General features: G+C 44.8%; 2 protein-coding genes across 11 annotated transcripts in view; both read right to left on the bottom strand.

Moving 5' to 3' along the window:
• Positions 1–22,484, bottom strand: part of LOC115205228 (GDNF family receptor alpha-4) — a 110,842-nt gene extending 88,358 nt beyond the window's left edge. For 4 of the 6 annotated variants that reach the window (XR_003880560.1, XR_003880561.1, XM_029770987.1 and 1 more), the window contains exons 1-7: positions 22,364–22,484; positions 12,273–12,554; positions 11,270–11,347; positions 10,704–11,055; positions 10,488–10,597; positions 10,089–10,223; positions 9,748–9,884 (exon numbers count right to left, since the gene is read on the bottom strand). Coding sequence is in view for 4 of the 6 variants with exons in the window: in XM_029770987.1 (XP_029626847.1) it covers positions 9,748–9,884; positions 10,089–10,223; positions 10,488–10,597; positions 10,704–11,055; positions 11,270–11,347; positions 12,273–12,554; positions 22,364–22,403 (1,134 nt within the window). In the remaining 2 variants the exon portion in view is untranslated. Of the gene's footprint in view, positions 1–5,378; positions 6,749–9,112; positions 9,679–9,728; positions 9,885–10,088; positions 10,224–10,487; positions 10,598–10,703; positions 11,056–11,269; positions 11,348–12,272; positions 12,555–22,363 lie in introns of those variants that run through there. The other 2 variants (XM_029770984.1, XM_029770986.1) reach the window with 2 other exon arrangements.
• Positions 1,015–3,304, bottom strand: LOC115205229 (uncharacterized). 5 transcript variants are annotated; one of them, XM_029770990.1, is made up of 3 exons: positions 2,516–3,304; positions 2,213–2,416; positions 1,015–2,176 (listed from the first exon to the last, which is right to left on the bottom strand). In XM_029770990.1, exons 1-3 carry the CDS (start codon positions 2,738–2,740, stop codon positions 1,727–1,729), a joined length of 879 nt encoding a protein of 292 aa, XP_029626850.1. In that variant the 5' UTR covers positions 2,741–3,304; the 3' UTR covers positions 1,015–1,726. The 5 variants fall into 5 exon arrangements, with proteins under 5 accessions (XP_029626850.1, XP_029626851.1, XP_029626852.1 ...); XM_029770991.1 differs by having other exon boundaries at positions 2,234–2,416; XM_029770992.1 differs by having other exon boundaries at positions 1,015–2,275; positions 2,354–2,416; positions 2,516–3,303.
• Positions 22,485–23,857: the final 1,373 nt, after the last annotated feature.

Raw genomic sequence — 23,857 nt, 5'->3', positions numbered from 1 at the left:
TGTGTGCGGTTTAGCTGACAACGTCACCAATGTGGCCGGAAGGCGTGCGCTGTTATGATTCTGAGCCGTCGGATAGCGAGCAACAATGACAAGAAGCTGGCGTGTGGGGAATCATGTGGGACTCGTTTCAGCTACTTGCATCTTGTTATTGATACCACGTCTTGTTTTGAGGTGCTTTGACTGATGTCATGTCTATGCTAAAATGGCAAAAATTCACTCGCTAGCTGACTTACAACTGTAATAATGTATTTGAGAGACAACAAGTGCTCATTGTGCAAATGTATTTATGTTTTCAATAAACATTTGGAGACAAAATATAGTTTACATGTTGTCAACAGCCTAAGCCAACCCTGTCTGTTCTCACACGCCTCGGTTTTGTTGCTAAACAACCAACCCCTCAACGTGACCACAGTGTTCGGTAGTTCTGTAGTCGCTCTTCAATGATTTAATAATGCACTGGAGAATGTACGACTGAGGAGAACTGAGAAAAAGCCGAAATACATCGCAGTGATTTCATTAACCACACACTGACAACGGCCATTAAACCTGATGTAGTGTTTCAATCATCATCCTCATCATCATCACTGCCACTGCTTCAACACGGTATCGCCATGTCGGAACTAGGGCAGAGAATCGGCGCATGGGAAGTTCATCTTCAGGCCTTTTTTTTAATACGTGCTCATTAAATGCAGTCAACTGTTGATAGAGGCACATTGGATAAGTGCCATCTCTGTGTTATTCAAATGCATTTTCTAGACTTGCTCATGTACATGGTCTAGTACATGAGCATTCAACTCTGACCCCACGAGGTCCGCAATACTTCTGCTTTCCTCTTCTACCTGATAATTCATTGCAGTCCCTGGTTGGAGGGGAAGCATGAAAAAAGCAGCGGGGAACTGGCTTTGAGGTCCACATTTGAATTTGAGGGATCTAGTCAGTGCATTCACAACGGTTCCAAGCCACGCCACTTAAGGTCAACTGCACACTGAAGCAGGAAGAGAAAGTAAGAAAACGTAAGATCATATATTTTTTTATTATATTCATGTACACAGTAGAGGTGTGTGTCTGAACTGCAGAGAGAGGAAAAGCACATAACACAACCTGATCAAGAGAACACTGTGCAGGGTGTGTAGAGGAGGGGTCAGAACAGAACCTGTTCTGAGGGGTAGGGGGGGCGAAAGCTGGCCCTCTCCTGTGGTACACAGACATGCTTAAAGGGAGCAGGGTGAAGAGAATCAGTGTATTGGCATCACGGTTTGTTTTCGTACACCAGCAGAACAGTTCAGTGACCCCGAATGGTCTTTCCTGTCACTTTCCATTGTCCAATCGGCACATAGAAGATAGTAGGGGGAAAGTCTCGTAGCCTGACTAGAAAGAGAGATCGGTCCACTCAGCGTTGCAGCGTTCAGGAGAGCGAGAGAGCGAGGGAGAGAAAAAAAAGCGTTTCATCATCATATTGTTGCTGTGCAGAGTAGTCAGGCAGTTCAGTTCTGCCTGCTCATGAATGCGTGTCTCATTTGCAGTCCCAGCGTGCGTCCTCTCCCCCCCTGAATACCCATCAGCCCATTGGGCCAGCTACCTGCAGGAGGCACGGCCCACCGGGCGGAAAAATGCTAAAAAAGGGCTGCTTCACCTCTGGAGGTGCTGGGATAGAAAACATCTGATCATTATTCAGCACCATTTAGCATTATTTGGTGCTACAGCGAACAGAGGCAGAGACAAAGAATCACCACAGACAGACAGACAGACAGACAGACAGACAGACAGACAGACAGACAGACAGACAGACAGACAGACAGACAGACAGACAGACAGACAGACAGACAGACAGACAGACAGACAGACAGACAGTGCTGAGTACAGGCGCAGCAGGAAAACATTGTAACCATTGAGCATCCTCTGACCTGACAAGAGTCATCCCCATGTCCGAGACACGAACGGCCATGTCCGAGACACGAACGGCCATGTCCGAGACACGAACGGCCATGCCCGAGACACGAACGGCCATGCCCGAGACACGAACGGCCATGCCCGAGACACGAACGGCCATGCCCGAGACACGAACGGCCATGTCCGAGACACGAACGGCCATGTCCGAGACACGAACGGCCATGTCCGAGACACGAACGGCCATGTCCGAGACACGAACGGCCATGCCCGAGACACGAACGGCCATGTCCGAGACGGCCATGTCCGAGACACGAACGGCCATGCCCGAGACACGAACGGCCATGCCCGAGACACGAACGGCCATGTCCGAGACACGAACGGCCATGTCCGAGACACGAACAGCCATGTCCGAGACACGAACGGCCATGTCCGAGACGGCCATGTCCGAGACACGAACGGCCATGTCCGAGACACGAACGGCCATGTCCGAGACACGAACGGCCATGTCCGAGACACGAACGGCCATGTCCGAGACACGAACGGCCGTGCCCGAGACACGAACGGCCGTGCCCGAGACACGAACGGCCGTGTCCGAGACACGAACGGCCATGTCCGAGACGGCCATGTCCGAGACGGCCATGTCCGAGACACGAACGGCCATGTCCGAGACACGAACGGCCATGCCCGAGACACGAACGGCCATGTCCGAGACACGAACGGCCATGCCCGAGACACGAACGGCCATGCCCGAGACACGAACGGCCATGCCCGAGACACGAACGGCCATGCCCGAGACACGAACGGCCATGCCCGAGACACGAACGGCCATGTCCGAGACACGAACGGCCATGTCCGAGACACGAACGGCCCCACACTAAGTCATCCCGATGGCCGATATATACACTCAATACAACATGACATTGTTGGTGGTAATTACTGCGTGGATGCATAAATAAATAATGGCGTACACACCTGGCATTGACATTTTAATGAGTATGCAGTACAGTACTATCAATTAAAGATGGGTGATTATTGAAGATGAGAGGTGATTATGAATGTGAAAGCAGGACAGGACATGTATAGAGCATAGAAAACTGGTTGTTCACACACAGAAACACTTCACACAGAAACGCTTCACACAGAAACACTGAGCGTATGCATGAATACAATCAACGAATGCGTGTGTTACAGGTGTGGCGTTAAAGGAGGAGTTTAGGAAGGGTTGAGGTCAAATAAGCCTTTCTGCTTTTGTTTCTTTTGTTATTTGTTTAAACTATCAGAAACTCTAAGGATGCTGTTCTGTCATCCTCCACTGTGTGTCTGGCTGTGGCAGCAGGGCTGTGGCAGCAGAGCTGTGGCAGCAGGGCTGTGGCAGCAGAGCTGTGGCAGCTGAGCTGTGGCAGCAGGGCTGTGGCAGCAGAGCTGTGGCAGCTGAGCTGTGGCAGCAGGGCTGTGGCAGCAGAGCTGTGGCAGCTGAGCTGTGGCAGCAGGGCTGTGGCAGCAGAGCTGTGGCAGCTGAGCTGTGGCAGCAGGGCTGTGGCAGCAGAGCTGTGGCAGCTGAGCTGTGGCAGCAGGGCTGTGGCAGCAGGGCTGTGGCAGCAGGGCTGTGGCAGCAGAGCTGTGGCAGCTGAGCTGTGGCAGCAGGGCTGTGGCAGCAGAGCTGTGGCAGCTGAGCTGTGGCAGCAGGGCTGTGGCAGCAGAGCTGTGGCAGCTGAGCTGTGGCAGCAGGGCTGTGGCAGCAGGGCTGTGGCAGCAGAGCTGTGGCAGCAGAGCTGTGCTACAGTAGAGAGCTGATGCTTTAGGACCTAGGGAGTGTGAAATAGATCAAGAAGGGTAAGCCAAGCTAAAGCACTAATGCTGATATAAGCCTGCAGGCCATGTCAGCTCTCACTCTCTCTTCCTCTCTGTCTCTCATTCTCCCCCTCCGCTTTCCTCCCTTCATCTCTCCCTGTACATGTTTCTTACGGAGTGTGTGTTGTGTGTGTCATTCTAGTTCCTTGTGTGCCTTTCTGTTGGTGTTTTTTCTGGTTTCGGTTTTATTTCACCCTGACTGTCTCTCTGCAGTGAACAGTGTCACTAAGCCATGGTGCTGCTAACATTCCTGTGTCAGGCCAATGATGGATTAAAATGCTCAATTCCACGGCAATCAGACACCATTCAACTAATATTTAACTGAGTGTGTGTGTGTGTGTGTGTGTGTGTGTGTGTGTGTGTGTGTGTTTATGATAGAGCTGTAATACAAGCGAACAAGAACAGTCAAATAATCCCTTCAGCTACCCTCCTACTCTGTGTCAGTTGATTTAACGCATGGCTTCTCGACTTATTTATTTCAGCGATATTGATGTAAATGATTAGTATCCTTTTCTCCTCCCCTTCTCCCTCTCTCAATCTGTCTGTTGGCAGTGGCGAGGTGTCAGCAGACGACAAACGGCCCCAACAACAATTAAAAAATAACAACAGGCCTCGTAAAGACCCCACACAGGCCTGACAGGCACATCAATCTACCACCTATTCTCCTCCCTGCTCTCAATTAACCCCAGAAGGAGATCTGTGAGCGGCTAGCTGACCTTGGCATTAATGATGCTCATGTTCTACGGAATGGAAGCGTAGATCTTCAGGTAAGCATGTTCCCCTTTCCTTTAAAAAATAATGACTGATTGACAGACAATATGTGTAAGGGTCTGTTGTTCAGGTGGACAGTTGGTGTGTGTGTGGGGGGGGTTATAATTTGATATTAGTGCCTGGGGAGTGATGCAAGATGCATACTGCAGACCTACCGCCACAACCCCCCCCCCCCCCACCCCTCCTTTCTTTGTCCACCACCATCTCCAACCCCTCCGGATGGAAGTTAATTTTACACGTTCCCCAGAAATAGAGGAGACAAAAAAAAAACATTAGTGTCAGCAAAAGATTTATAAGACAGAGGAAATATAGGGCCAGCGATTCTCTACGGTATGTTTGCGCTCGAGGGTCTCTCTCTCTCTGTCTGGTTCACTCTTTTTCTCTCCCCCTCTATCGCTCCTCACCAACGATTTTTTCCCCCCCAGAGCTCACCAGAATATAAAGGGCTCAATTCAATCTAACCCGCATTGCAGTATTAACGCAGTAGCTTTTTCCAATGATCAAATTAACTGACAGATTGATCTTGTGTACTGTATAAAAACCCACAACTACTACCAGGGCGACCCCTCTCACAGGTATGCTTTCACTTTTCAGAATTAGAAGTGTTTAGGCACAGGATGAATATTGTGAACATAAAACACTGGTGGGTTTGAATGAATTCCAGCCAAAGAGTTCACACCAGATCATATTATCTCAACTAAAACAAGTAAAAAGTGCAGAGGAAATGGACGATACACCAGAAACTCACTCCCTCTTTATCCCTTGTCTTCTATCGCTCTCTGTTTCTTTCTCTCTCTCTCTCTGTTTCCTTCTCTCTCCCTCTCTGTCTCATTCTCTCTCTCTCTGTGTCTCCTTCTTTCTCTCTCTCTCTCTCTCTCTCTCTCTCTCTGTTTCCTTCTCTCTCCTTCTCTGCCTGCGAGTGTCAACCCCAGATGGGCGTCTACACCTACTGAGAAGATATTAGATTTTTTATTACTCATATTGTTTCAGTTTTTTGATGATGCTGTTTTATTTGTATTTCTGCAGCTGTTTTTTCTCCCAGGCCTGTGCTGAGTCATTTAGACACAGATAGAGCAATAAACCAAAAGTGCTTGCATTATGAACACCTGCTCTTTGCATGACAGACTGACCAGGTGAATCCAGGTGAAAGCAATGATCCCTTATTGATGTCACTTGTTAAATCCACTTCAAACAGTGTAGATGAAGGGGAGGAGACAGGTTAAAGAAGGATTTCTACACCTTGAAACAATAGAGACATGGATTGTGTATGTGTGCCATTCAGAGGGTGAATGGGCAAGACAAAAGATGTAAGTGCCTTTGAACAGGGTATGGTAGTAGGTGCGAGGCGCACCGGTTTGTGCCAAGAACTGCAACGCTGCTGTGTTTTTCATGCTCAACGGTTTCCTATGTATATCAAGAATGGTTCACCACCCAAAGGACATCAAGCCAACTTGATATAACTGTGGGAAGCACAGGAATCAACATGGGCCAGCATCCCTGTGGAACGCTTTCGACACCTTGTAGAGTCCATGCCCCGACGAACTGAGGCTGTTCTGAGGGCAACTAAATATTAGGAAGGTGTTCCTAGTGTTTGGTATACTCAGTGTACATTCCTTCCTAACACTGACTGTAAGCACTTCTCCATCATTGGAGAGTACAGAGCTATGAATGGACAGAGTGAAGCTTGGATATACTAAAGCGCCATCGGACTCATGGTAACCTGTCACATGTCTTCACCAAAGGAGGAAATTACTCACATATCAGATATCAAGTCACTCAGTTTAACCCCCCTCTGTCACTGTGGAGTTGGTTCACCTCTATTTCACAAAAAGTCTCCATCGGGCAAAACCATCACCTGACAGTGGGAGGTGAAGCAATAAAAAGAAAACAGACTGTACAAGACCGTCTCAAAAGGAAGAGAGAAGGAAGGAAGCAATAAACACTAGAGGTCCTTTATCTTCTCTTATTTTCTCCCTCCTCTCTCTCTCTGTGCCTTTCTCAGTCTCTGTGTCTGTGTGCAAGGGCCCCTCCCTCCTTACCCCCAGCTCAGAGAGGCAGACAGTAGCAGAAGGAGCAGCAGCAGGGAGGGAGGGGGGGCTGAGGACAGACGGGGGGACACCCCCCCACCCCCAGAACCCAGATTGGACACCGTGGCCTTCTCAGCATAGAGAGGGATCACGTCAAACTGCCCCCCCTCCTCCTCTTCCTCATCCTCCTCTTCCTCACTCTGCTCCACCTGAGATAGAGAGAGATATATATATATTGTTAGAGGAGAGGAAGAGAGAATGAGATGAGGGATGAGTGAGGAGAAGAGAGGGGGAGAGAGAGAGAGAGAGCGAGAGCGAGAGAGAGAGTGAGAGAGAGAGAGTGAATGGAGCGAGGGATTACAATGTAGAACACTGAGACGAGGGAGAGAGAGCGAGAGCAAAGAGGGGAGAGAGAGAGTGAAGGAGGACGGTGTAGGAGGAAGGATTAGGGGAGAGAGAGGAAAGGAGAGAGAGAGGGATAGACAGATGGGCATGCATAAATTAATACTGATGAAGTTTGATTGATGCACTGCCTCTTGCGAACACCTTCATCTAATCCTCTCAGAGAGAGAGAGATGGGGGAGGGAAGGAGAGAAAGAGAGAGAGAGATTAAGAGATGTAGAAACAGTGAGGGAGAGAGAGAATTGAAGAGAGGGAAAGAGAGGGAAAGAGAGACAGACAGCCAATGAGAGAAAGAGAGGGATAAAAGAGAGAGAGATAAAGGAAAAGAGAGAGAGGGAGAGCGATAGAGAGAGAGAGAGAGAGAGAGAGAGAAAGAGAGAGAGAGAGAAGAGAAAGAGAGTATTGGAGTCCCCTTGGTCTAGCTCGCAGATCAGATAATCTCTAGCTGGGTTGAGCATGCGGGGAGCAGAGGAGACAAAAAGCGCTTCACTGTCACTCTGCTCAATGGACAAGACAGGGTTTAGCAGTCAGCCACCAGCGGTCACTCCTGTGGTCAATGGTCATTCCAGCAACCTGTTGTCACTACATTGGTCAATGGTCAGAGTGCTAGAGGTGTGTACTAGGTTGAACATTCTGTACTTGATGGTTAGCGTTCAGTCAGGTGGTCAGTGTCTAATCGAACGGTCAGTCAGTGGTCAGTCCATCTGTTTGTGGTCAAGCTGGCAGTGGTCAGTCCATCTGTTTGTGGTCAAGCTGGCATTGGTCAGTGCGGGGTCATGCTGGCCTGGAAGTGGTCAGTGCTGGGTGGAGTGGTATTTTACTTTGCTTTATTTGATTGCCAGTTGTGTGATTAGTGTTTGGAGGAGCAATGCATGTTTCTGAGTGATGGTAATTCAGCTAAAGCGGTGGGTCGTTCAAAGTGTTGAGTAATGTTGAATAGTGTTCAGTAATGTAAGGTAGTATTGGGTAGTGTTGAGTAATGTTAGGTGGTATTGGGTAATGTCAAGTTATGTGAGGTAATATTTGGTAATGTTGTGTAGAGTTGAGTATTATTAGGCAGTACTGGGTAATGTCGAGTAATGTTAGGTAGTACTGGGTAATGTTAGGTGGTATTGGATAATGTCAGGTTATGTTAGTTAATATTGTGTAAGGTTCGGTAATGTAGAGTTGAGTAATGTTCGGTAGTATTGAGTAATGTTAAGTAGTATTGGGTAATGTTGACTAATATTAGGTAGTATTGGGTAATGTTGACTAATATTAGGTAGTATTGGGCCATGTTGACTAATATTAGGTAGTATTGGGTAATGTTGACTAATATTAGGTAGTATTGGGCAATGTTGAGTAATGCTAGGTAAATTGGGTAATGTTGACTAATATTAGGTATTATTGGGTAATGTTGAGTAATATTAGGTAGTATTGCTGGTAGGTGGGGTTATATCCTGCCTGTTTGGCCCTGTCCTGGGGTATCGTCGGACGGGGCTACAGTGTCTCCCGACCCCTCCCGTCTCAGCCTCCAGTATTTATGCTGCAGTAGTTTATGTGTCGGGGGGCTAGGGTCAGTCTGTTATATCTGGAGTATTTCTCCTGTCTTATCCAGTGTCCTGTGTGAATTTAAGCATGTTCTCTCTAATTCTCTCTCTCTTTCTCTCTTTCTCTCTTTCTCTCTTTCTCTCTTTCTCTCTCTCTCTCTCTCTCTCTCTCTCTCTCTCTCTCTCTCTGAGGACCTGAGCCCTAGGACCATGCCTCAGGACTACCTGGCCTGATGACTCCTTGATGTCCCCAGTCCACCTGGCCGTGCTGCTGCTCCAGTTTCAACTGTTCTGCCTGCGGCTATGGAACCCAGACCTGCTGTTTTCAACTCTCTAGAGACAGCAGGAGTGATAGAGATACTCTGAATGATCGGCTATGAAAAGCCAACTGACATTTACTCCTGAGGTGCTGACCTGTTGAACCCTCGACAACAACTGTGCTTATTATTATTTGACCCTGCTGGTCATCTATGAACATTTGAACATCTTGGCCATGTTCTCTTATAATCTCCACCTGGCACAGCCGGAAGAGGACTGGCCACCGCTCATAGCCTGGTTCCTCTCTAGGTTTCTTCCTAGGTTCTGGCATTTCTTGGGAATTTTTCCTAGCCACTGTGCTACTACACCTGCATTGCTTGCTATTTGGGGTTTTAGGCTGGATTTCTGTGCAGCACTAAATACATTTGATTGAAATTTGATATTGCGCAATGTTAAGCAATGTTAGGTAGCATTGGGTAATGTCGAGTAATGTTAGGTAGTATTGAGTAATGTTAGGTCATATTAAGTAATGTTAGCTAGTACTGGGTAATGTTGAGTAATGTTAGGTAGTATTGGGTAATGTGGAGTAATGCTAAGTAGTATTGGTTAATGTTGAGTAATATTAGGTAATGTTGAGTAATGTTAGGTAGTATTGGGTATGTTGAGTATTATTATGTACTATTAGGTAATGTTGAGTAATGTTAGATAGTATTTGGTAATGTTGAGTAATGTTAAATAGTATTGGGTAATGTTGAGTAATGTTAGGTAGTATTGGGTAATGTTGAGTAATGTTAGGTATTATTGGGTAATGCTGAGTAATATTTGGTAATGTTGATAAATGTTAGGTAGTATTGGGTAATGTTGAGAAATGTTAATTAGTATTGGGTAATGTTGAGTATTATTACGTAGTATTGGGTAATATTGAGTAATGTTAGGTAGTATTGGGTAATGTTGAGTAATATTTGGTAATGTTGATAAATGTTAGGTAGTATTGGGTAATGTTGAGTAGTAGTACTCACAGCGTTGTTGCTGAGCTCATCCTGGGCGTTGTTGCTGAGCTTGTTCTGCTGGTCCAGGGGGGAGGGGCGAGGGGAAGGGGGAAGAAGGCTCTCCACTGGTCGAGGGGGGGAGCTGCCCATGGTACTTATGGAGTTCTCTGTGAGACGGACAGATAGACACATTACATTCCATATTGTGTGTGTGTGTGCATGTTCACATGCGTGCATGAGAGCGAGTGTAGCTGACCATGTGACAGTTTGATGGACTGAAGTGTCAAGTAGTAAACTAATTGCCTGCCGTATGGAAATTGCATTGATTGGTTAGATGGTTAATTGACAGTTAGGTGGATGTATAGACTCACCCAGACAGGCATTATTGGTGAACATGTTCTGGATCTTCAGGCACTCCTTCCATTGGTTGCCACTGCCCTCACAATTGCACCACAGGGCCACGTCCATAGTGCTGTTGCTAAGGTAGTTGGGGGTCATGATGGTGCCTGGAGGAGGGGGTCAAAGGTTACAGAGGTCAACTCCTACTGCAAAAGGTCAAGTCCTACCGCTGGCCATCTGACGCCCCACTCACCCACCCCTGACATGACCCGATAACACCCTCTTGTCATCTTTATCTAGTGATCCACCCAAATCGATATCCTAGAATACTCTTTATACTCTCCGTCTCTCTCCTCCCTCATCTCACCCCTCTCCATCCTTCCTATATCTGCATCCCTCGTTCTCCTATAGCCTCAGCTCATCTCTCTTACCGATGAGTCCGGCGTAGGATTTGAGGCACACTGTTCCACTATCTCTGAAACAGCCAGATGGGGAATGGCCGGAGGACTGGCAGTTATGCTGGAAATCAGCCAGTCTGGACCTGAGACAGACACAGACACACACACACACACACGTACACATATGAAAATGTGAGCGCTTATAAGACACAAATGTGTTTACGTGTGTGTACATGTTGTGTGTCTGACCTGCAGAGTTGGTCCCTCCTGCAGGAGCTCTGCAGATGCATACAGTTGGGCTGTTCCCCGTCTCTCTCCTGGTAGGAACAGGAAGGGACGATGGTCTTCCTGCGTCTCTCCCCACACAGTTTGTCAGTACAGGGGCAGAACAGCAACCCCAGGCTGTACTCCCCCGGGACGCGCTCCAGGAAGCGCCGCAGCGCCCGGTGGCACTTCTGCCTGTTGCAGTGGTCCGAGCCTGGGACGCGCTTAGTGCAGGCCAGGACGTACTCAGACCTCAGGGACCCGCATTTCTCATACAGACCACAGTCCTGGGCTGCCTTCAGACACGCGTTCTGTCCATCTAGAGGAAGAGAGGAGGCTGAGAGAGAGAGGGGAATGGGCAAGGATAGAGAGGAGGAGAGATATAGAGAGGAAGAGGGGAGCGAGGGAGATAGAAAGAGGAGAGAAAGTAGACATCTGGTCACTTGAGGGCTGTGTAGATGAGTTGATTGATTGGGTTTTCTAATGTATTGATATATTGAACAGGAGTGCCTGAGGGTTTTAATGTAATGGGGGATTGTGTCGTTGGCTACCTGCTGCCACTATGGAGGCCATGTGAGACATTTCCACTGGAGAGTCATCATAGGGAGACGCCTCCAAGTCCTCATAACCTACATGATCACAGAGGAGAACATCACATCACAACCTCATCACAACAACATCGGAGACGACGTCATATCACAACCCAACCCCATGATATCACATCGTAACCTAACCTTGACACGCAGGAGAGATCAACACATAATCTATGCATCCCTAATCGCATCATAATCTCCCAACACCACAGGAGAGAGAATCACAAGATAACGGAACACGCAGGGAAACATCACATTATAACAGGGACTCGAATCAGACAACCACCATTTCATTATATTCACACAGCTTCTGCCAACATCATAATAACACCTACTCTAAAATCTATCATGGATATATTTACCTAATAATAGGCATGTTGTTCCAGATATGAAATAATTACATGGGTATGGGTACAACCTAAATATACATATTTTATTCTGTTCATATGTAAATCCCGGTCATTATTTTTCATAATGACATGGTAGGGGAGAGCACTCTCTCTGTTGTGTTAGAGTAGTGTGTAATTACCATATGCATGGTGACTAACAGGGCATGGGGAATAACTCCATTAGCTGTCATTCAACCTCATCGATGTGCGGACGGAATGACACCCTATTCCCTACGTAGTGCACTACTTTTGACCAGAGCCCATAGGGAATAGGGTGCCCACTATGTAGGGAATAGAGTGCCATTTAGGACGCAGACAGATGAGTGGCCGTGCTCTGACAGTAGTGGCATCACACGGTGGCTGTAGGGACGGGTCACAGAGGACGGCTAAGGGTCCAACCTAGTCGTGGCCAAATGGTGAGTCAAGAACCAGTGGTGCTAGAAGTCTATACTGAATCCTTACTTCTACAAGCTAGTAAACAAACTTAGACATTTCTGTCACACACACACACACACACACACAAACACACACTTTTCCCTTTTTCAAACACGCTCACACGTACACACACTCACTCTGCAGGATCCTGACACTCCAGTAGACTCGAAGGCAGTGCTCCTCTCTGCGTGCGCCGCGCTGACACTTGCAGGCCAACAGGGGGAGGTAGTGCAGGGCGCTCAAGGCCTCCAGGCACTCTATCCTGGCCTTGCTCCCCGGCGGAGCCACCTCCTCCTCGGACACACAGTACCGCAAGGTGCTGTACAGCTCCTTACACTGGGGATCTGCTTCACACCCACTCTCTGCCTCCACACAGTCCATAATGCCCGGGGGGAGGGGCCGCAAGGAGGTGACCACATCTAGAGGGGGGAGACAGAGAGGGGAAGGGGAGGGGAGAATGGTCAGCCATCTCTACATTCAAAGACTCAATCATGAACACTCTTACTGACACTTGTGGCTGCTTCACGTGATGCGTTGTCTCTACCTTCTTGCCCTTTGTCATGTTGTGTTGCTACCATGTTGTTGTCATGTGTTGCTACCATGTTGTGTTGTTGTCTTAGGTCTCTCTTTATGTAGTGTTGTGGTGTCTCTCTTGTCGTGATGTGTGTTTTGTCCATTCTTTTTATTTTTAATCCCAGCCCCCGTCCCCGCAGGAGGCCTTTTGCCTTTTGGTAGGCCGTCATTGTAAATAAGAATTTGTTCTTAAATTACTTGCCTAGTTAAATAAAGGTTAAATAAACAAATTTAAATCACTCTGTGCTACAATGTATTTGTCTTTGGGATGAATGCACTGACACTGAATAGGAAAAGCCAGTACTGTCCTCGTATATATTTAATTTGCTTGGACGTGAAGGAATTTTCATTGAGTGAATCCAAATGTATTGGGATGAGTTATCCATATTGTGTGGAGAAAAGCCAGAGCTTACACAGCACGAGGATTCATATTTGGGAAATACCTCATACTTTACCCCCAAAAATGTTCTGCATTATATTTTTGGCTGCTCTCCACTTTTATTTGTAAACCAAAAGCAAAATGCTCCCTTGGTAAAACTCAACTAAAGCACAGACCTACACACACACACACACACACACACGCCCTGAGAGAGACCCTTTTACGTCTGGCTTATGCTGTGGGGGAGACTGAAGGGCGGAGCCTATCATTACTACAAAACACAACACCACACATCCACAGGAGGGGGTAGAGCAATCTGTCTGTGACACACGCACACTAGATGAATGAAGTGGTTGAGAGAGCAAAAAGAGATTAATATTCAACAGAGCAGCAAATGTAAATCGAATATAATGAGTTTCATGAAATAGACTAGCCGAGACTCTAGGCACAGCATAGATCAACGGGAGAATGCAAATTGACTAAATAAAGTACAGTGAGGTGCATGTACGCTTAAACACCAGAGCACCAACTACAAAAACAAATGACCCATGTCACTTAAAAACCTGGAAGCTCATCAGACTTCCCCGTAAACTAGTCACGCGTTGCCATAGATACACCAGGCAAATCACTCACTGTCACATGACGTCACATTGACCTCATCACCTTTCAAAAGGAGAAGCTGAGAGGGCCAGTATGTATGTGGTTTATAAGACATTATAAATGCTCATACACATGTTTACAGCCAAGTTATAAAGCATTACACCTATAAGGTTTACGTAAAGTGATACCATTTTACTTGTAAATGATCCTGGGACAGTTCTGATGAGTTGTTCATCAGGGATAGGTCACGGATTGGGAGAGCTGGCTCTAGATCAGTGGTTATGGGTGCAGTGCAGTGCTATCCCAGAGTTCAGTTTAAGGAGCAGTGAGGTGTGATGTCATGCAGTCCCCATGGGTACAGCAGAATGGGCATATGACAGAGTTCCAGTGAAGACACACACATACACACCAAATCTCCCAGCCAAGGAGACAAAATCCGTACACACCATCTGTTGGTCCTGTGTTTGAGATTCCAAATCCTAGTTCTCAACAAAACAAACATACGACCCCTAGACTGCCCTAGTCTCTCTCTCTCAATTCAATTCAATTCAATTTAAGGGCTTTATTGGCATGGGAAACGTCTACATTGCCAAAGCATGTGAAATAGATAATAAACAAAAGTGAAATAAACCATAAAAAATGTACAGTAAACATTACACTTACAAAAGTTCCAAAAGAATAAAGACATTTCAAATGTCATATATATATATATATATATATATATATATATATATATATATATATAGTGTTGTAGTTAAAGTACGAAAGGGAAAATAAATAAACATAAATATAGGTTGTATTTACAATGGTGTTGGTTCTTCACTGGTTGCCCTTTTCTTGTGGCAACAGGTCACAAATCTTGCTGCTGTGATGGCACATTGTGGTATTTCACCCAATTGATATGGGAGTTGATCAAAATGTGATTTTTTTAAAATTCTTTGTGGGTCTGTGTAATTTGAGGGAAATATGTGTCTCTATCATGGTCGTACATTTGGCAGGAGGTTAGGAAGTGGAGCTCAGTTTCCACCTCATTTTGTGGGCAGTGTGCACATAGCCTGTCTTCTTTTGAGAGCCAGGTCTGCCTTCGGCGGCCTTTCTCAATATCAAGGCTATGCTCACTGACTCTGTACATAGTCAAAGATTTCCTTAATTTTGGGTCAGTCACAGTGGTCTCTCTCTCTCTCAAACCCCTTGAAACATACGACTAATAAAACTTCAAACATGAAACACCCACACAGACCTTGGCTTTCCCTGTCCCTATCTGAACACACAATCCATATTCCAAACAAAATGTTTTATCAACCCTATCATCACATCTGTACACTATGTATACAGTGCATTTGGAAAGTATTCAGACCCCTTCACTTTTTCCACATTTTGTTACGTTACAGCCTTATTCTAAAATGGATCAAATAATACCCCATGATAACAAAGCAAAAATAGGTTTTTAGAATTGTTTGCAAATGTATTACAAATAAAAAACAGAAATACCTTATTTACATAAGTATTCAGACCCTTTGCTATGAGACTCGAAATTGAGCTCAGGTGTATCCTGTTTCCATTGATCATCCTTGAGCTGTTTCTACAACATGATTGGAGTCCACCTGTGGTAAATTCAATTGATTGGACATGATTTGGAAAGGAACACACCTGTCTATATAAGGTCCCACAGTTGACAGTGCATGTCAGAGCAAAAACCAAGACATGAAGTTGAAGGAATTGTCTGAAGAGCTCCGAGAAAGGATTGTGTCAAGGCACAGATCTGGGGAAGGATACCAACAAATTTCTGAAGGTCCCCAAGAACACAGTGGCCTCCATCATTCTTAAATGGAAGAAGTTTGGAACCACCAAGACTCTTCCTAGAGCTGGCCGCCATGCCAAACTGAGTAATCGGGGGAGAAGGGCCTTGGTCAAGGAGGTGATCAAGAACCCGATGGTCACCCTGACAGAGCTCCAGAGTATCTCTGTGGAGATGGGAGAACCTTACAGAAGGACAACCATCTGTGCAGCACTCCACCTATAAGGCCTTTATTGTAGAGTGGCCAGACGGAAGCCACTCCTCAGTAAAAGGCACATGAAAGGTGGCTTGGTGTTTGCCAAAAGGCACCTAAAGGACTCTCAGACCATAATAAACAAGATTCTCTGGTCTGATGAAACCAAGATTGAACTCTTTGGCCTGAATGCCAAGTGTCACATCTGGAGGAAACCTGGCACCTTCCCTACAGTCAAGCATGGTGGTAGCAGCATCATGCTGTGGGGATTTTTTCAGCTGCAGGGACTGGGAGACTAGTCAGGATTGAGGGAAAGATGAACGGAGCAAAGTACAGGGAGATCCTTCATGAAAACCTGCTCCAGAGCGCTCAGAGCGAAGGTTCACCTTCCAACAGGACAACGACCCTAAGCACCCAGCCAAGACAACACAGGAGTGGCTTTAAGTCTCTGAATGTCCTTGAGTGGCCCAGCCAGCGCCCGGACTTGAACCCGATCGAACATCTCTGGAAAGACCTGAAAATAGCTGTGCAGCGATGCTTCCCATCCAACCTGACAGAACTTGAGAAGATTAAATTAACAGGTGTGCCTTGTTAAAAATAAATTTGTGGAATTTCTTTCCTTCTTAATGCGTTTGAGCCAATCAGTTGTGTTGTAACAAGGTGGAGGGGTATACAGAAGATAGCCCTATTTGGTAAAAGACCAAGTCCATATTATGGCAAGAACAGCTCAAATAGGCAAAGAGAAACAACAGTCCATCATTACTTTAAGAAACAAAGGTCAGTCAATCCGGAAAATGTGAAGAACAAGAACTGTTCTTATAGGCACTTTAGTATTGCCCGCCTAATCTCAGGAGTTGATAGGCTTGAAGTCATAAACAGCGCTGTGCATCAAACAATGCTAAGAGCTGCTGGCAAATGCAGTAAAGTGCTGTTTGAATGAATGCTTACGAGGCTAATGCTGCCTACCACCGCTCAGTCAGACTGCTCTATCAAATATCAAATCATAGACTTAATTATAATATAATAAACACAGAAATACGAGCCTTTGGTCATTAATATGGTCAAATCCGGAAACTATAATTTCGAAAACAAAACCATTATTATTTCAGTGAAATACGGAACCGCTCCGTATTTTATCGAACGGGTGGCATCCCTAAGTCTAAATATTGCTGTTACATTGCACAACCTTCAATGTTATGTCATAATTATGTAAAATTCTGGCAAATTAGTTTGCAACGAGCCAGGCGGCCCAAACTGTTGCATATACCCTGACTCTGCTTGCACTGAACGCAAGAGAAGTGACACAATTTCCCTAGTTAATATTGCCTGCTAACATGAATTTCTTTTAACTAAATATGCTGGTTTAAAAAAAATATACTTCTGTGTATTGATTTTAAGAAAGGCATTGATGTTTATGGTTAGGTACATTTGTGCAACAATTGTGCTTTTTCGCGAATGCGCTTTTGTTAAATCATCACCTGTTTGGCGAAGTTGAAGTAGGCTGTGATTTGATGATAAATTAACAGGCACCGCATTGATTATATGCATCGCAGGACAAGCTAGTTAACCTAGTAATATCATCAACCATGTGTAGTTAACTAGTGATTATGTGAAGATTGATAGTTTTTTATAAGATAAGTTTAATGCTAGCAAGCAACTTACCTTGTCTCCTTGCAGCCACAAGGTCCTTTTGATGCTGCACTCGCGTAACAGGTGGTCAGCCTGCCACGCAGGCCATGCCGATTAATCGGTTGACCTCCAAAAGAAACCACTACTAAAGGACACCAATAAGAAGGAGAGACTTGCAATGGCCAAGAAACACAAGCAATGGACATCAGACAGGTGAAAATGTGTCCTTTGGTCTGGAGTCCAAATTGGAGATTTTTGATTCCAACCGCCGTGTCTTCGTGAGACGCGTTGTAGGTGAACGGATGATCTCCGCATGTGTATTTCCCACCGTAAAGCATGGAGGAGGAGGTGTTATGCTGTGGGGGTGCTTTGATGGTGCCACTGTCTGTGATTTATTAAGAATTCAAGGCATACTTAACCAGCATGGCTACCACAGCATTCTGTAACGATACGCAATTCCATCTGGTTTGGGCTTAGTGGGACTATCATTTGTTTTTCAACAGGACAATGACCCAACACACCTCCAGGCCGTGTAAGAGCTATTTTACCAAGAAGGAGAGTGATGGAGTGCTGCATCAGATGACCTGCCCCGGACCTCAACCAAATTGAGATGGTTTGGGATGAGTCGGACTGCAGAGTGAACAAAAAGCAGCCAAAAAGTGCTCAACATATGTGGGAACTCCTTCAAGACTGTTGGAAAAGCATTCCAGGTGAAGATGGTTGAGAGAATGCCAAGAGTGTTCAAAGCTGTCATCAAGGCAAAGGGTGGCTATTTGAAGAATGTCAAATATAAAATATATTTTGATTTGTTTAACACTTCTTTGGTTACTACACTATTTTGTACTACATGTGTTATTTCATAGTTGTGATGTCTTCGCTATTATTCTACAATGTACAAAATAGTACAAATAAAGATAAACCCTTGAATTAGTAGGTGTTCTAAAACGTTTGACTGGTAGTGTATATACATTTGTAAAAACTTCTAAAAACCTGTTTTTGTTTTGTCATTATGAGGTATTGTGTGGAAATTGATAAGGAAAAAATAAACTTCATCCATTTATTTTCCAATTAAGAACAAATTATTATTTTCAATGACGGCCTAGGAACAGTGGGTTAACTGCCTTGTTCAGGGGCAGAACAACAGATTTGTACCTTGTCAACTCGGGGATTTGAACTTGCAACCTTTCGGTTACTAGCCCAACGCTCTAACCACTAAGGCTGTAATGTAACAAAATGTTGAAAAGTCCAGGGGTCTGAATACTTTCCGAATACACTGTACCTTGTCATTTTTCATGCATGTTCTTTTCTTTCCCTTGCCGTCATCCCTCTTCATGAGGAAATCATAATGGAGTTTACAGTTCCCTCTAGGTTGCTCCAAATGATTTCAATCATTTTCTGATTTGAACGAAACCATTCATACATGTTTTCCCATGGTGGAAGTAGTCAGCAAGTGACTCTTTGGACCTGATTGCCAAAACATTCAGGAGATAGAGGTGCTCAAAGTTGACCCATTTTGCATACCCCCACCATACCTACCATGAGACGTCTCCACCACTGAAAAAGATAAACTGTTTAGTTTGATATCATTTGAAAGCTTAAAAACAGGTTTGTCAAACTATTCTAGGATTTCTTGAAAAAACATTTGAATGAAAAAAAATGTCATTTTTTAAATCTTGAATGTAAATTATCTAAAAACGCGTAAACGGCACTATTTTTTTTTCATTTTCAGAAATGTTGTACTGTAGACCCTATTTTACATAATCTGAGGTGTTTGTGTTGTGCCCAACATTGGTTGAGACACTGCATAGTATTGAATACAGGGTGGGTGTCATTTCAATCATAGAAATGGAACTCATAGAACGGACCTATCCCTTCAGACCCCTGCAATTTAGCTGGTACACCACTGACATTTAAATTGAATTGAAACTTTAACTTCCGACTACTACCAGAAACATGTCCACCGGTCCACCCACTGTTGAAAGTCAACTTGGGAATGTTTATTCTATTATCTATAGTTCTGTGATTTCAATAGGTTTCCTACGGAAGATTGATAGTTTAATTTACAACAATGGATATTCAAATCAACATTCTATGATGTTTGGAACTCCAACCATCCATGTGGTACCATATGAAAGTTGAAATTTCAGTATTATTGTCACGTCCTGACCAGTGAAAAGGGTCATTTGCCATAGTAGAATGGTCAGGGCGTGGCAGGGGGGTTGTTTTGTGTGTTTTGGGGTTTTTTGGTTCTAGGGGAATTTGTTCTAGTTTTCTATTTCTGTTTCGTTTTCCATGTTTGGCCGAGTATGGTTTCCAATCAGAGGCAGGTGTCTTTCGTTGTCTCTGATTGGAAGCCATACTTAGGAAGCCTGTTTTCCTTTGGGTTTTGTGGGTGGTTATTTTCTGTTTAGTTGTTGTTACCTGACGGAACTGTTGGTGGTTTGTTATTTTGTTATTGAAGTGTTTTCATTAAAAGTAAGAATGAGCACTCAACACGCTGCGCCTTGGTCTGTTCACTACGACGCTTGTGACAATTATTCACATTTTAGTACATTATTAGCCAAAATATGACACCCATGCAGTATTCGGGGTGGGGTGGCAGGTAGCCTAGCGGTTAGAGTGTTGGACTAATAACCGAAATGTTAAAGATCAAATCCCTGAGCTGACAAGGTAAAAATATGTTGTTCTGCCCATGAACAAGGCAGTTAACCCACTGTTCCTAGGCTGTCATTGAAAATAAGAATTTGTTCTTAACTGACTTGGCCAGTTAAATAAAGGTAAAATTTAAAAAAAATTCTATATGATAAACTGGGTGGTTCCAGCCTTAAATGCTGATTGGCTGACAGCTGTGGTATGACAACAATTTATTGTTACTGCTCTAATTACAAAGGTAACCAGTTTATAATAGCAATAAGGCACCTCGGGATCTTGTGATATATGGCCAATATACCACGGCTAAGGGTAGGGTCCAGGCACTCTGCGTTGCATCGTGGGTAAGAACAGCTCTTTGCCATGGACTATTTGCATTGTGCCCCCCCCAACCCCTCTTTTACGCTGCTGCTACTCTCTGTTTATCATATATGCATAGTCACTTTAACTATACATTCATGTACATACTACCTCAATTATCCCAACTAGCCGATGCCCCCGCATCTACATCTACATGTACATACTACCTCAATCAGCCTGACTAACCGGTGCCTGTATATTGCCTCAATACTGTTATAGACTCGCTATTGTACATAGCCTCGCCACTGTTTTTTTCACTGTCTTTTTACTGTTTGTACTTATCTATTGTTCAACTAATACCTATTTTTAAATAAAAAATTGCACTGTTGGTTAGGGCCTGTAAGTAAGCATTTCACTGTAAGGTCTACACCTGTTGTATTGGGTGCATGTGACAAATAAACTTTGATTAGATTTGATATTGGCCATATATCATACCCCCTCGGGCCTTATTGCCTAAGTAAGCTGTGTCTCAACCAATGACGGGCTCAACACAAAAACAATTCAGATGACGTAAAATACAATCTGAGCTACAACATATCTGAACATTATTATTTTTTTATTTACACGTTTGTAGATAACTGACTTTAAAGCTTAAAAAAATATTGTTTTTATGAAGATTTTATATTTATTTTTATAAATCATAAAGCAATTTGACAACCCTGTTTCTAAGCTTTCAAATTATATCAAACTGAACCGTTAATCTTTTTCAGTGATGAAAACATGGTATGGTGGGGTATGCAAAATGGGTCAACTTTGAGCACCTCTATCTCCTGAATGTGTTGGTATTCAGGTTCAAAAAGTAACTTTCTGACCACTTCCACCATGGGCAAACATGTATGGAAGGTTCAAATCAAAAGGGGTGCAGTGAGAAAGTGATTAAAATCATATGGAACCTCTTTTTGACCTTTTCCAAAGCGCTGCTGTTCAAACCCCGGCCTCCCGCTATGCGGTAAAATCCCCTCCGACGGAGATATCAGGTGGGCGGGAGTCTAGACCTAACACACTTTGGAACACCTGTCACCAGAGTGTGTGACACGAGATGGGCGCGCGCCCTGGGAGGCTGTCAACACATAGTGCGCGACCCCGCCGTGTGGCGCCCAGTCCCGGTGTCTGTCTCCGCGGCTATTCAAACACACCTGGACGCGCATCTGGCCACAAGCACCTGCGTGCCGATAAGACGTCAACCACGATTCCGCTGTTTGCACACCGGTGTCGGTTGAATGCGCTTCCTCATTGAACAACAACTTTACAATGTATTCTGATGCGCGGTTGGAGGTGAGGTGAATTTGTATTAAGATTTTTTTTAAATCGAAAGAGACCTGTAAACCAAAAAGGTGTTCGCTTTAATCAAAACACGCTCACTCGGGACGAGGGAGAAAAAGACACCGCGCTGATATACGATGCGACCCTTGGGACCCTTGTCGACTAGGCCTACACCAGCACCTCAAACACACAATAATTAACTCGGCTAATAAATAAAACTGTCGATCCGTGGGGGAATTATGCATGCAGCCTATGCCTCAGGCGGCAGCAACTCACAGAGTATCCAAAAATAGTGGTTGTACATGAGATCATCAACCTTTGTCCAAAGTCTGGAATGGAAATGTCTTAAGTATTTTCATTAATCAGATCACAAAGTTTAAATTCAAGTCGTTTCCATTTGTTTCCTAAAGTCTCTAATTTCATCAACTATTCCTGCTGTCATAAAGGTTTTATTAAGAGCAGCCTAGATTCAAGGAATACATTCCTTGCATACATTTACATTTATTTGGAAAATTAGAAGCCATGCCATTGTCAAGCCAAAGCTCACTGAAAACGCGCATTTGAGCCATGAATGTAAAAGGTTAAATCAAAGAATTGGCGCTGTGGGCAATTATCCTTATTACGTCTTCAGACTTTAAATACGATATTAGTAAGGTGTCATGATTGCCTATACAATCATATTGCTAAAAAAGTCATTTTAAGGCTAGTTAATAGGCTAGATATAGCCTGAATGACTGACGACAAAAAATGGATGTAACACCATGGATACCTTCCTGCATCTTACCTTGTATGAAGATGCTGAGCAGTATTCCGAGGAACAACATCTCCGTTATGGGGCGGGAAGAGGCACCGGGACACGGAAAGGGAGATGGAATTTGGACTTTGTGCGTTTGCTCAGCCACGGCTCTATTCGCCCGCACACCGACGCGCGTCACTCCGCTCAACGTTACATCCAGCGGGAGTCACGCTCCACGGTTCTGGGTACGTGTTGCAGGTGTATAGTCCTGTATAACGATTAATTCCTTAGATTACACTGGTCGAGAAGACAGCTAAAATAGTTTGACTGTCACCACCGCCAAAGTGCGCAGCGTGTAGCGCGTGCTCCAATAGACTGAACACAATTAACAAATACTCCCAAATACAGCTGTGGAACATCAGGTTACTCTGCATCCATAGATAGAAAAATGTTCTCTAATTTTGACATTAATGCCATTTCTCTCTCCGCAGTGGCACTAGAGGAGCCCGTCTACATGCTGCCTGAGACGTTGGGAGACCATGAGGATGACAGATGCAGTGCAGTTGGGTTATTAACCGGCGGTCCCTCCTCCTCGCGCTCGTCCGTTCACTGTGCGACAGTGGGTTAAATGCCATACACAGCTGCGTCCTGATGATTGGCTCAGAAGAAGAAGTTCTCAGATGCGGCGACGGGGGACATATAGTAAGGGATGTACCAAGCTATATTAAGTCTGGACATATTCGAGTTTCCTCATAGTTTCAAACTAAAGAGGATTTCATGGACGTTTGTATTTCATGTAGCCTACCGTATTACAACAGCCATGTCTGAATGCAGGTCCCCTCATCCTCGGACTGATGACATGATGCCCTGGTGTGTTTACTCATGTTGGGTCAATGAAACTCTGGTCATCCATGTAAATATTGACCTTTGGACTTTCCTGTCAACACCTCTCACTGTTGTGAAAGATTTTGGCTAGTGCACAGGCTATGCTATCATGGCCCCAGATCTGTCTGTGGCTTGCCAACTCAATTGCTTATTGTCAAGCCAAACGCTCCCTTTATATTGACTGACAAACTTTTCCATTCTGTATATTCTGTTGCTGCCATGCAATGCCATTCTACAGTCTATTCTGTTCTATTCTATTCTATTGAGGGGGTGAGTGTTGAAGTGGATGTGTAGCCTAATGTGCAAGTGGAGAAGAGGCTCGGGGAGGTTTATGGCTGGGCAGCCATAAATAATCATGACAGAAGCGATGAGAGGAAGATCATGAGTCTTTAAATTATTCACGCAATTTCATAATTGGCAAACTCACTGGCTTGAGAACTGTGTAGTTTACGAGCTGGAATCTGCATGCTAATGAAGCCAACCTGTCAGGATGTCACTGATTAAAAGACAATGGAACAAGAAAACAATTGGGATGCTTACAAAAAACATTAGCCGACTGTGTTAGGCCTACTGGTTTCTTGTACAACGATGTTCAGAATATTCAACTTCAAATTTTTAGACCGATGAGAGAGAAACACAACCTATATGACTTATGCT

The sequence above is a fragment of the Salmo trutta genome, chromosome 13, assembly GCF_901001165.1.
Source record: "Salmo trutta chromosome 13, fSalTru1.1, whole genome shotgun sequence".
Lineage (NCBI taxonomy): Eukaryota > Metazoa > Chordata > Actinopteri > Salmoniformes > Salmonidae > Salmo > Salmo trutta.
The sequence above is the reverse complement of the archived record's forward strand: the minus strand, read 5'-3'. Positions and strand labels throughout refer to the sequence as shown.

Coding starts and splice junctions, on each gene's coding strand:
- LOC115205229 (XM_029770989.1), bottom strand. CDS start 2,740: ATGGCCGTTCGTGTCTCGGACATGGCCGTTCGTGTCTCGGGCATGGCC. Junction 2,417..2,515: donor CGGACATGGCCGTCTCGGAC/ATGGCCGTCTCG, acceptor CGTGTCTCGGAC/ATGGCCGTTCGTGTCTCGGA.